This window comes from Dermacentor andersoni, chromosome 1 (genome assembly GCF_023375885.2).
Source record: "Dermacentor andersoni chromosome 1, qqDerAnde1_hic_scaffold, whole genome shotgun sequence".
NCBI classification, from domain to species: domain Eukaryota; kingdom Metazoa; phylum Arthropoda; class Arachnida; order Ixodida; family Ixodidae; genus Dermacentor; species Dermacentor andersoni.
The window spans coordinates 156,161,511-156,175,200 of NC_092814.1; the positions used below are offsets into that span (position 1 = coordinate 156,161,511).

The 13,690-nt window shown below is 43.4% G+C and overlaps 1 protein-coding gene across 1 annotated transcript; it reads right to left on the reverse strand.

The window, feature by feature from the left end:
* Positions 1-447: 447 nt before the first annotated feature.
* On the reverse strand, positions 448-13,686 carry LOC140217414 (uncharacterized; the record flags this gene model as incomplete). Its single annotated transcript, XM_072288007.1, has 1 exon — positions 448-13,686. A coding segment is annotated over one exon (576 nt), but the record flags the coding sequence as incomplete, so codon positions are not given.
* Positions 13,687-13,690: the final 4 nt, after the last annotated feature.

Here is a 13,690-nt window from a genome sequence, read left to right on the forward strand (position 1 = left end):
CACTAAGATGAGATAGCAGTTCACAGTTCTGCTATGGCAGAACGAATGGCGTAGTTCTACTTGTCATTGCAGGAAGATAGTACTGATGGAATCTAAAGACTGACTTATCAGTGTATGTTAACTTCCGTGTAATATAAACACTTACAAAATTTTTGTTGCTGTTGTGTGTCATGTGTTGTCGACAAGTACTTTGTCTACACTGTGTGTCAGCCTGCAAAATACGAAGCCTATTGGTCACCTCTAGCGCGTCAGTAGGAACAGATTTAATGAATGCCGTCTAGATACATGGTGGTCAGCAGCACTATATGTAGCACATGTAGCAAAGACGCCCAGAAGAAAAAAAGGCCAGCTAGCTTGGCTGAACTTCTAGTTCACGGGCCTCTTCTATGATGCTCTAACAGCTTGGTACTGTCTACTGGCTTGGTCCGGTTGCTTGTGATGGCTCAGGGATGTTCCAGCATAAGTCAACCCACCTGAATCTCCGGCGAAGGCATGGTGCTCTCAACTCGCCCTTTGTACTTTGATGGCCTGGTGTCCCTATTGGCCTGATGGTCTAGGATCCTCGAGCCCCTTCCCAAGTTCCTGAGTTTGCTGTTGGCTCCCACTCTGGTGCTTTACCCACTCGAGTCTGTGTGCCACAATGGAGCCCTGCCCTCAACACTTGTTGATGGCTATGCGCAGAACAACCATAGACGCAACAGTGGCAACAATTGTAGGATGTTTCCCCTTTCATGCGTTTATCTCACAAAAACAACTGTCTCCATAAGTGTCGTAGTTATCTGTATGTGAAAGGCTTGTTAATGTAACAGTAGAGATCGTAGTGTGCATATTCTCAGACTGCCGTGTCGGTTACTGTAATGATCCTGGGTCCACCATCCGTCACACAGAAAAAGCGAAGATGAAAAATTAAGTGTCATGTTTCATTGAAATGTAGAATCAATGAGCAAAAGGCAAATGAAAGCAGACAAAAAAATAAAAAGAAAGCTTGCCACAGGTGAAAGCCACAGCTACTCTTCTGCATTACACTTGCGAGGTTCTACCAATTAAAGGGACACTAAAGATCAGTAAATGCGAAATCAATTTAGGCTGATAAAGCATTCTTTCAAAACATTACTTTCTTTAAATGGCCCCTAAGTCACTTCTGATAATTCTAAACATCTTAAATAAACATGCACATTGCGTATAGTATACAGTGACAATAACTTTCATAAAGATGTCATCGCTACATAAAATAAAAAGAACAATTCCGTGCTCTTCAATTAGATTTTTCAGCTGCTTTTTCGAATGTTATGAAGCCAGCAGGGTCTTGCATATATCACCAGGTTCCTGGATCTGATGTCACCAAATGTCATATCAAAAGTTGTCAGTTGATCAGACAGCTAGGTAAAATAGCACTGTGACAAGAGCTGGCTGTATATCCTGAGAAGGGTGGAGGCTCGCCTTTCTGTGCCACTGCACCTTTTGTGAAACTACCATTCAGTCAGCATTTCATGGGGGGTGATTATTGGCATATAACAGTGGAGCCATGAAGAACTTTCCTAGATGGTCAAAATTAATCCAGAGTCCTACTACGGTGCACGTCATAATGATATCGTGGTTTTGGCATATGAAAACCCAGAACAAGAAATCTGAAATTTTTCTACACACAAAACCTCAGCATTTTCACACTTAAATTTTGTCCAAATGGTTTTGATAACTCCATTTGGACCATTTGGCAATTCAGATTGAACCAAATGGTCCTGCTGGATATTTCATCTGGCCCAATTTGAAATGAGGGAATGAAGCAGTTGGCCGTTCTAACTGGTCCAAATAGTCCTGTTGGTGATAACAGTTGGCCCCCCAATTGGAAATTGGCATTTCTATTCGGACCCATTGATATTTCCAAATAGTTTCAATTGTTGTTGTTTTTTACTGGGTTTCCTCTATGTTGATGTTACCCATAGCTTTCGCTGCATTGCATGGAGATGATGAGAGTATGTTGTGAGGAGAGAGGAGGGTAATGAAGGTGCCCGTGCCCTCTTTCATCCAACACCTGTAACTTTGCTGTCGCAGCATCACTAAAATAAAATTCCTGCAGCTGCTTGTTTATTGCAGACTGGTCTATGTATAAAATTTCAAACTGAGGGAGGTTGGGGTGTTTTAATATCATAGTAAAAGATTGATTATGAGAAAGAAAATGCAAGTTAAAGCTCAATGTCTTGAATTCATGCAGAGAGTGAAGTGCATGTGTGTCAGTTTTATGTCACAGATTACAAAGTATTGTGTTTTCGCTGTTGTGGCTTAGCAAAACTCCTTGAAACTTGCTATGTTGTCTTTGCTTACAACACTATAACCGATCTTGGCCAATGAAAAATGAGCTAGTCCTGAGCAAACACCATCGTCACAGTGAGGTGGTGCAGGAACTCCAAGGTGGCGTCACCACCAGTGTTATTGTTTTCGCCTTTCTTTTTTCTTGTTTACCGAACTTCTCATGGTAAAGTGGCATTTTTTTATTGTATAATGATGATTTACCAATACAGTTCAAGCAATTTTTCTTTCTGTATTTTCCCTTTAAGCTACTGCAATGATCGTCTGGTACAATTTGCTGGGTGTTAATGTATGTGTAAATGATAGCCCTGAAAGTGTCAGCCAATGTTTTAAAGGGTTTATATGAGTGTGAAGTTCAGAGCCCCTTTCTCCTTAGAAGAGTGATGGTTTGGGCTAGTTGGTTTTCCATTTTAGGTTGTGTGGTACAGCATGAAGCAGGGACAAGGGACGCAAGAAAAACGACAAGTGCTTTAAACTTACTTGTCCCCGTTTTTCTTGCGTCCCTTGTCCCTGCCTCACGCTGTACCACACAACCTAAAATGGAAAACCAACTAGCCCACACCGTCACCCTAATAAGTTACATTTCTAGTTCTTCGGGCACCCTTTCCATCGCAAGCGCTTGTCCTCGTTTTTTTTTTTGCGTCCCTTGTTCCTGCCTCGTGCTGTACCACATAACCCTTTTCCATTGCAAACTGCTATTAAGCAAACCAGCTACAGCAGACTTATGGTGGGAGTACACAAACTAAGGATAAAGAGCTGCTACTACAAGATACATTCTCAGCATGTGAATGCAGTCTCCCCAGGCCATTCCCTTCAATATGCCTAAAAACCTTCCTTGCACTGGATCTCCTGTAGTTCCTACACAGCTGTCCCATGTGAACGTATTTTCTCACAGTCCAGGTGGTATGATACACGAGTATCTCTACCCATATCATATGAACACCACTGGAGTTGTGCAGGCACTTGAGCAAGTTAGAGTAGTAGCCTGTGGCATGCGCATGTAGGGCTTCAAGTTCACAAACAGGTCCTTCGCTGCTCATGTTGTAAACAGCCACGACCACTGCCAACATCCCCTGCAGTGGTCCATGCCTGTGACACACCTGCACGAGGTGTTGACAGAGGCACTTTAGTACTGCCAGTGCTGCCATGGTGGTCTGAATGCACACTCCTACTCCTAAAGGAACAGAAAGCTGAATTTTATAATGAACATGACATTCTGCTAACAAAGTGTTCTTTATGGAAGCCACCCAACACTGATGTTCCTACTGCTGCATTCGTGTAATGTGTCAGGTGCCGCAGCACTTCACCTGATCAATTACAATATCTCCTACTTTATGTCTGCATAAGTAATCTCGCAGATTGCCCGTCTCAGTGCACAAAAACATTACTATTGAGTAGACCACATATTTAATCTAACAAGACTCCAGTAAAGCATTGGCAACACTAAGAAGTGTTCTTCAAAATGTTAGTACTTGGTGTCATAACAATAAAGTGGTTGTCAAAGCTGTTGTAGTGGATGACAGAGTGACAGAGACGGCCCAAGAGCAAACGCACAACACATTTATTTCAGAGACAACGAACTATATATAAAGGCTGCTTGCCTATGACATAACACAAAAGAACGAATCATGTTTGACACATGTTAGCACAGCACTTCCAAGCATTTCATATCACTTCTCCCTCCCTTTTAAAACTGCAGTCTTTGCACGGGTCTTCGTTCTGGGGTAGAATAGACCTCCGTAAGACTGGCGGACTTAGGGGACAGAGAGCCTGTTCAGCTGGAAGGGATGTTGGAGGTGTTGAAGGAACAGGCACGGCACCAGTTGGTTCTGTAGTGGCCAGACTGGACTGGCCTTCTCGTGTTGATGTCGGCCGATTCTTGTAGTCCGGGCTGGGTTAAGCGAGTTGGGAGCCTCCACTTTTGGGGCCATGGGTGATAGAAGCACCCGACGGAAAATTTGGTCCAAGTGACGTCTGGCTAGGCCATCTGGAGTGTCAACCGTTACCAGCCGTGAACCCTCAGTGCTCTTGACGATGCCTGGATGCCAACGCCTCCCTTGGCCAAAGTTGTGCACCCACACCTGGTCCCTGTACTGGAATCTGGGAGGCTGCGAGTAACTTCAAGGTAGAGAAGGGACACAAGTATCCAAGCGTGAACGAATTTGGTAGTTCAACATTTCTGAAGGAGACTTGCCGCACGGTAGTGGGGTACGTCGATAGCCTAACAGCACTCGCGCCAGTTTTGTTTCGAGATCATTCACCATCGAGTACTTGAGAAGGCCATCCTTTATTGTCTGAACCGCGCGCTCTGCGAGACCATTAGATTGTGGGTGGTACAGCACACTGTGTAGATAAGTTATGTTGTTGGCAGTTATGAACTAAGAAAACTGCTGACTTGCGAACTGAGGCCAGTTATCTGATACAACGGTTTGCGGCAAGCCAAAATGAGCTAACAATTCGCAAAGCCGTGCGATTGTGACTTCTGTGGTCGGCTGACCTGACGGGAAATGCCTCGATCCATTTAGTATGCAAGTCGACGACTATCAACAGCATGCGTCCCTCTATTGGTCCGGCATAATCAATGTGAGGCCGTGACCACTTGGTCGCCATTTCTGGCCAAAAGATAGGAACCTGGTGATCAGGCATTGGCTGCGCTTGTACACGAGATGCACAAACGTGCAAGGCTTTCTGTCTCACCATTCAACCCAGGCCACCAGAACAGCACCCAAGCCAGTCTTTTCATCGCAGATGCACCCTGGCGTGGTCGATGTAGCTCAGCAAGCATGGAGACTCGTGCTTTGCGGGGTATGACGATGTGGTGACCCCAGTAGAGCAGGCCTTCTACGCTTGACAGCTCCAGTCTTCTGCAAAAATAACGTTGAAGGTGACTGTGGCATGGTGACAAGCGCTTAGGCCATCCATTAAGTACAAAGTGCTGCACCATGCTGAGGTATCCATCTGCATTCGTCAACACCCGTATGGCACCCACTGGCACGAACGAGCTGTCAAGGTTCTCTGAAGACTGCATGTATTCTGGTAAGGTGCCCGAACGACAAGCATCTGGTATCGGCATAGGCAAGCGACTGAGTGCGGCTTGCCCGTACATTGGGGGCACAGCTTAATCTTCTCGTTGAAGTCCCACTAGTGGTTGATGGTCCGCGACCAATACAAACTCGCGGCCCACCAGGTAGTCTCGAAACTTTGTCACTCCAAACACCAGTGCAAGAGCTTTATTCTCAAGCTGAAAATAATTCTTTTCGGCATGTGTTAACGTGCGTGAACGGAAGGCAATGGGCTTATCCAATTTCCCAATTTGGTGCGAGATTACGGCACCTATACCCGAGAGTGACTCATCACATTCCAAGCGCATGTGTTGGTTGGGATCGAAATGCGTCAGAACAGATGAACTCAGAAGGGTTTGTTTAGCCTTGAGATATTAATTTTCCTGCACCGTTCCCCACTGCCATTTATGCTCTTTTTCAAGCAGAAAATACAACCCGGCCAACATTGACATGTGTGGCAAGAACTGGTGATAAGTCCACAGACCCAAAAACGAGTGCAGTTCACTCACATTTGTAGGCTGTGGTGAGTCCCGTATTGCTGCTAGGTTCTTCTCAAGCGGATGCAAGCTGTCTTTGTCGATGCGATGGCCCAGGCAGACGATGGCATCGTTGCAAAAGTGTCATTTTTTTGGCCTTCAGCCTGGTACCATTCTCTTGAAGCCTGCGCAACACGTCCTGAAGCGCTAAGCCATTACCGGCTTGACGTTCCGCTATCAATACATCGTCCAAATACACCTGCACGGCTGGAAGGTCGGCCAGGACCGTTTCCATGCACCGCTGAAAAATTGCGGGAGCAGAGGCAACTCCAAAGGGAAGACAGTTATAGCAGAACAACCCCTTGTGACTGTTTATCACGGTCAACTTCCTCGCCTCCTCATCCAAAGGGAGTTGGCTATATGCATCCTTAAGGGCCAGTGTTGTGAAAAACGATCCCCCATGTAGCGACATGAAAATGTCTTCAATGTTTGGTAAAGGGTACTGCTCAGTTATGCAGGCAGCATTGATTGTGGTATTGAAAGCGCTGCAGATGCGCAGGGATCCATCTTTCTTCAGTACTGGTACGATTGGTGCCACCCACTCAGAATGTGCTATGGGTGATAATATGCCTTGCTCCACTGAACGGTCCAGCTCCCTTTCCACTTTTTCCCGAAGAGCATAAGGGATTGACCGCGCCTTGTGGAACTTCGATTGGGCGCTTTCTCGAATGTGGAATTTCACAGGTGGCCCCTAAATGTTTCCAAGCCCTGGCTCAGAAAGGGCAGAAAACTCAGTCCTGAGGCTGTCGGGATCTGCTGATGTCGACTAAACCGTAGAGAGAAAACCGGATGGCAGAAGCAAAAACGCCTGGATGAAGTCCCTTCTGCAAAGGCTGGGACCTGAACAGTTTATAACAATCAGTGTGGCAGGTACAGCCTTCCCCGCAAAATGGCTTGAAGGTGCAGTTCACCAACAATGAGTAGCTTGCCCAAGTAACAGCTGAGCGTGTGTTTGCATTTCTATAAGCATGGCCAACTCAGACGGTGCGTTAGATACATCTCCTGCAGAATGATAGAAAATGGTGATCCCGTGTCAATAATCATGTTCAAGGGCACGCCACCCCAGCGGATAACTCTGCGGAATGCCTGGAGCAAACATTTCTTTTCTCGTCATTCCTGCAATGTGAAGACTGTTGAAATATCACTTTCCTCCGTTTCTGGTACAGCGCTCTCATAATGAACTGCATTAGCGACACCATTGCGCATACGACTAGCCCGGAGCCCCGATTGGGAGCGGCATTTCCTTGTGAAATGACCAGTCTTCCGACAGTGAAAACACTGCTCTCTTTTGTGTGGACAGTCGCTTGCTTCGTGATCGTAGTTCCTCCAGCATGTGCAATCAATATGGCTTTGCTTATCTTCGGTGAAGGTCTGATATCGGCGCAATTTTCTCACTACACTGCACAACGCTGCCTCATTATCAGGTCTGGTCACGGTGCTTACTTCCAGTGCGGCTGTCTCTGCCGCTGTGGCAAGCGTTTCAGATTGGGCAAGTGTGAGCTCAGTTCTTTCAAGCAGCGTCTACTGCACCGCACAATTTCAGATGCCACAAACAATGCGGTCCCGTAACATGCGGTCCAAGCTGGTGCCGAAGTTACACTCAACAACGTAGTCCCGGACAGATTCATTTGCAGCCTGGTCCCTATGGCAACCTCATTACACTTTGGTGCATAGTGGTCATTTACGAAGGTAAGTGCTTCCTTGTAACTCAGGCCACTTACTTTCCGGGGGGGCGCAGTGTCCAGCAAGAATGCGTACAGTCTTTGTTGACAGTGTCGAAACCAAGAGCGCCTTTTTCTTATCATCTGTCTTAATATAATTCACTTCAAAGAATGTCTCCAGTCGAGTAAAGTAAATCTCCCACTTATCTTGATTTTCGTAGAAACTTGGGGTACCGAGGTTCGTAGCCAGGGCCATGACCGCCGACACTCCGTAGACTCTATTACTTCCAGCACTCACCAGGACTCCCAGCGCTACCGAGACGCCACTGATGGTGCCGGGGGCTCCGTGGGGTGGTCACCCTCGTCGCCACTGTTGTAGCGGGTGACAGAGTGACGGAGACGGCCCAAGAGCAAATACACAATACGCTTATTTCAGAGGCAATGAACTATATATAAAGGCTGCTTGCCTATGAAGTAACACAAAAGAACGAATCATGCTTGACATGTTAGCACAGCACTTCCAAGCATATCAAAAGCAAAACTTTTTATCTTTATTTTGTGGTCCAAAATGCATTGCAGCATATGTCCCATTAATACAAATTATGCCATATTTCTTTCTGACAAGTGCCTATAATTTGGTGCCACGCTGGACAGTATTTAAAGCGTTAATGATTTTAATTTTAAAAAAGATGCTGCATGCAGCATTTCCACTCCTCTCAAAGCATCTTAGTATGTTAACCTCCCATCCTGGTGGGGAGGTTAACCACACAACACAACGCTTGTGTTGGGTGATTCTCCCTTTAATCCTTGTGTAGTTTTTTTGCCCTGAATGTTACCAGTGAACACAACCAACTTGCCTCATCGCCCTACTTAAACGCTTTCTTGTAATCAATGAAAGCTATATATAAGGGTTGGTTATATTCCGCACATTTCTCTATCACCTGATTGATACTGTGAATATGGTCTATTGTTAAGTAGCTTTTACAGAATCTTGCCTGGTCCTTTGCTTGACAGAAGTCTAAGGTGTTCCTGATTCTATTTGCGATTGCCTTAGTAAATAGTTTGTAGGCAACTGGCAGTAAGCTGATCGGTCTATAATTTTTCAAGTCTTTGGCGTCCCCTTTCCTATGGATTAGGATTATGTTAGCGTTCTTCCAAGATTCCGGTACGCTCGAGGTCATGAGGCATTGCGTATACAGGGTGGTCAGTTTCTCTAGAACAATCTGTCCACCATCCTTCAACAAACCTGCTGTTACCTGATCGTCCCCAGCTGCCTTCCCCCTTTGCACATCTCCCAAGGCTTTCTTTACTTCTTCCAGCGTTACCTGTGGGATTTGGAATTCCTCTAGACTATTCTCTCTTCCATTATCGTCGTGGGTGCCACTGGTACTGTATAAATCTCTATAGAACTCCTCAGCCACTTGAACGATCTCATCCATATTAGTAATGATACTGCCTGCTTTGTCTCTTAACACATACATCTGATTCTTACCTATTCCTAGTTTCTTCTTCATTGCTTTTAGGCTTACTCCGTTCCTGAGAGCATGTTCAATTCTATCCATATTATACTTCCTTATGTCAGCTGTCTTAAACTTGTTAACTTGGAAAGTTCTGCCAGTTCTATTCTAGCTGTAGGGTTAGAGGCTTTCATACATTGGCGTTTCTTGATCAGATCTTTCGTCTCCTGCGATAGCTTACTGGTATCCTGTCTAACGGAGTTACCACCTACTTCTATTGCACACTCCTTAATGATGCCCACAAGATTGTCGTTCATTGCTTCAACACTAAGGTCCTCTTCCTGAGTTAAAGCTGAATACCTGTTCTGTAGCTTGATCTGGAATTCCTCTATTTTCCCTCTTACCGCTAACTCACTGATCGGCTGCTTATGTACCAGTTTCTTCCGTTCCCTCCTCAGGTCCAGGCTAATTCGAGTTCTTACCATCCTATGGTCACTGCAGCGCACCTTGCCGAGCACGTCCACATCTTGTATGATGCCAGGGTTAGTGCAGAGTATGAAGTCGATTTCATTTCTAGTCTCACCATTCGGGCTCCTCCACGTCCACTTTCGACTAACCCGCTTGCGGAAGAAGGTATTCATTATCCGCATATTATTCTGTTCCGCAAACTCTACTAATAACTCTCCCCTGCTATTCCTAGTGCCTATGCCATATTCCCCCACTGCCTTGTCTCAAGCCTGCTTCTTGCCTACCTTGGCATTGAAGTCGCCCATCAGTATACTGTATTTTGTTTTGACTTTACCCATCGCCGATTCCACGTCTTCATAGAAGCTTTCGACTTCCTGGTCATCATGACTGGATGTAGGGGCATAAACCTGTACAACCTTCATTTTGTACCTCTTATTAAGTTTCACGACAAGACCTGCCACCCTCTCGTTAATGCTATAGAATTCCTGTATGTTACCAGCTATACTCTTATTAATCAGGAATCCGACACCTAGTTCTCGTCTCTCCGCTAAGCCACGGTAGCACAGGACATGCCTGCTTTTTGCACTGTATATGCTTCTTTTGGCCTCCTAACTTCACTGAGCCCTATTATATCCCATTTACTGCCCTCTAATTCCTCCAATAGCACTACTAGACTCGCCTCACTAGATAACGTTCTAGCGTTAAACGTTGCCAGGTTCATATTCCAATGGCGGCCTGTCCAGAAGGCAGAAGGCATATTCTTGACTAAATATTAATATGCAAAGTTTTTTACTCAAATAACATTTTGTTGTTTCTTGTATTGCTCCATGAGCAAAAAGAAAGGTGAATAACTTCTACTTTTCTATCATCTGGAATGCTGTTCGGACTTTGTGGGGTAAATATGATGAAATTGTTTCCTTTAAGTGGTTGGCAACTACACGCAAATTATTAACAGGACATTGGATGTCCTTGGTGGCAGGTGAAGTATCCTCACAGTGGCCATACCAATCATGTCCTACATATATATAATTTTCTACTTTACAAAAACTGCTTAAGAAAAGTGATGCTTTGAACATGTTAGAACACTAATTTGTCACTTGAACTTGAGTTCCCCTTATCATAAAATAAATATTATGTTTTTATATACTAGAATGCAATTGCAGCTGCCAGGCATTAAACCTGCCACCTCAGGTTGTGTAGTAACATGCTGATGGTCATTCAGCTGCTATAATGTGCATGTATTGGCGATGGCTTCATTTAAAAGTGATGAACATAAAACAAAGGCACTATACACAGCAATAATAAATATGAACATTGTGGTTATAAACCAAGGTATATGCCTGTTGGTCCGCGGGCATAAATGCCTGCCCCATGAAATGAAACAGCTTTATGCAGTTTCATATCGTGGAACGTTTCTCTATCCGCCACCCGAGAACGCGCTCTCTAGCGGTCAGGCTCCGCCGAGAGACTTTAGTAGCTTGAGAGTAATACAGGCTGTGTTAAACAGTTGTATCGAATTGCAGCCACAGTAATGGCATCGAACTGCTACAATATCCTTCCTAGTAATAAACAGAATATATTAAATATGAATATTGTATTAACAGTGATGCTTTGTTTGAAAAAGAATTATAAATAAATTGGAATATATATTGTAATATGATATTTAAACATTTATTTTCATCTGGAAATAGCAATTTAAATTGTCACCTGCTGCCTGCATTTGCTTTCAGCCTACTGAAGCAGAATCCTACCTTGCACCTCTGGGCAAATGGACTCTTACACACACATTCAAATAGAATCAATTCTTTCCTGCTTTTCTACTTATGCCTGTGTTTATATATTCAAAACTGTTTTAAAGAAATTTTACATGCACTGTTGCTTTATTCTCACCAAATACTTCAATGAAGTTAATTTTCTTGGCCTGCACCATCTGCATGGCTTATTCGGAATTTTATTGGCCAATAGGCATCAAAACTAGTGCACTCTATGCAACAGCTTACGTTTCATAAAGCAAGTTGAACATACTGTAGCCGTATAAACTTTTTTTTCTAGACAACCAGACATGCACAAGAATTGTCTTATTGGATGGTGTAGACCAAAAAAATGCAATCTTATGAAATTTGAAGGGTAAAAGCAGTGGAATGAGCAAAAATGTTTCAAATCTAGAATACAAGTGCAAGTTGTCACACATCAATGCAAGTATAGTAAACCAGTGCACCCAACATTTGACATGACTTTTAGTTAGTAACCAGGAGAAAAGTTACCCTAAAATGAAATATAAAAGAAAAGGTAAACTAAATAATAGCTCTGTTTTAAAGGACTGCAGTTTATGTGTTAAACGAGAGCACCGCTGGCATGTACTGTTTGTTGCCATTATTCTAGTTCACTTACATGTTAAATGGCCATGACTCAGTACAGTAGCAGTTTTAATTTTTGCAATGCCTTAAATTTTGCTAACTTAATATTTTGTGGAACTTTTGGGTTCATGAAGATATTGGAAGAGGTACCAGAAAGCAAAAGTTTAATATAAGAGTCACTCACTCACTTTCAGGGATCAGTGAAACCAATGGCCATTGAAACGTACATTCCTCAGTTGGCTCATTTGTGTGAGCTAGTGAAAGGGAGCAAATGGAACTAATAGATGTCAATGACCATTGATTTTTATGGTCCTTGAAAGAGCACACGTGACTGCGGTATAACTTCACATATGAGTTACTTCTCAGGTTGCAGCTCATCAAGGATGCGAATCTCAACTGCTCTGCTGAGCGAGTGCCTACAACATCACTATGAATAACTCATGAATGGTAAAAAGGATTTTAGAAGTATCTCCATTTGCAATTTCTAATATCACAGGCACTTTAATAAAAACAGTGTAATATTTAATACTAAACTCCACTAGCATACAAAGAATTAGCATAAACAATAAGATTTCAGCAAAATCTTTTTTTTTTTATGTCATCTGATTTTCTTCCAGTTTCATGTCACTAAGTCCTACCTGCCAACCTGTGAACTATGAAATTTAGAGAAAATGCTGCGGACACAACACTGGAAGTGAGAAAAATAGCTCACATTTTTTAAAGCTTGCCCTTAGCATGTACCTTTTCAGCCATACATGTTCACCTTATTTAACATGAATTACTTTTAGATGCAGAACACAAGCAACAGCAAACTTCGAAGAATGCACAGACAAGCTACACATAATTTTTAGGCCACAGTAACTTTTTGTTGACATTACCTGAACACACTTACTCAAGGCAGGCACCAGTATGGTTTTCACCATCAAAAGACCTCCAAGGGTATGGTCAAAGGCTGTGTAGCAAGGCTTGTTAATGAAATGAATTTACTCTTAGTAAGCTAAAGTTGCAAAGACAGCTGTACAAAGACCTAAAATCAATGGCTGTATGGCTAAAAGTGTAGGCATATAAACATGATAACAAATCTAAAATGTACATGCAACCACAACATGTAATGTATAAGTATTGTCCTTTGGCCATTATATTGTTTTAAACTTGACTGGAACAAACTGGGTGTTATACTTAAAGATAAAGTCCGGGGAGAAATTTGGGTTTTGCGTTGTCTGGCAGCTCAAAGTTTAGATTTTTCCTGCTAATAGTCAAACTCATTCTGGAACAAAAAAGCAATTCCACTTTGGCTCTACCCTAGGCACTGGCAAGGCAGAAGAAGGGAAGTGAATCATTTCATTATCTGCTAGACATGATATTAAGTGCCTGCGCATTTTGGACTTGTCAAAAGTTGCCGTGCAGGGGTCGACCCCAGATGCAATGGTAAATGCATTTGCAATAGCAAAAACACCGCAGTCGTAACTATTTTCTTGACGCTGAGCTGCTTTAGCATGAACGTTAAGAACATTAGAAGAAAGATTCACAATGTTGATTATTTGATGTACTGCACTATCTGGAATGGCCTGATCCAATGAATCGTATAGAAAAACAGTATCCTTAGGGGCTCCATAGTTTGTAACAGTGACCCAATGTCCAGGAACGTGTAGGATTTGAATAAAGGTGTTTTGCTTCTTGAATTTAAACCTCTCCCCAAGAAGAACATCCTGAAACCCACCTATATCAGGAAATTGACGAGATATAATATATAATGCTGCATTAATAATTGCATCTGACAGCCACCCTGTGCCTCGCAAGGCCTTTAATTCAGAGGTGTTTATTTTGTAAGGGTTGCAATTA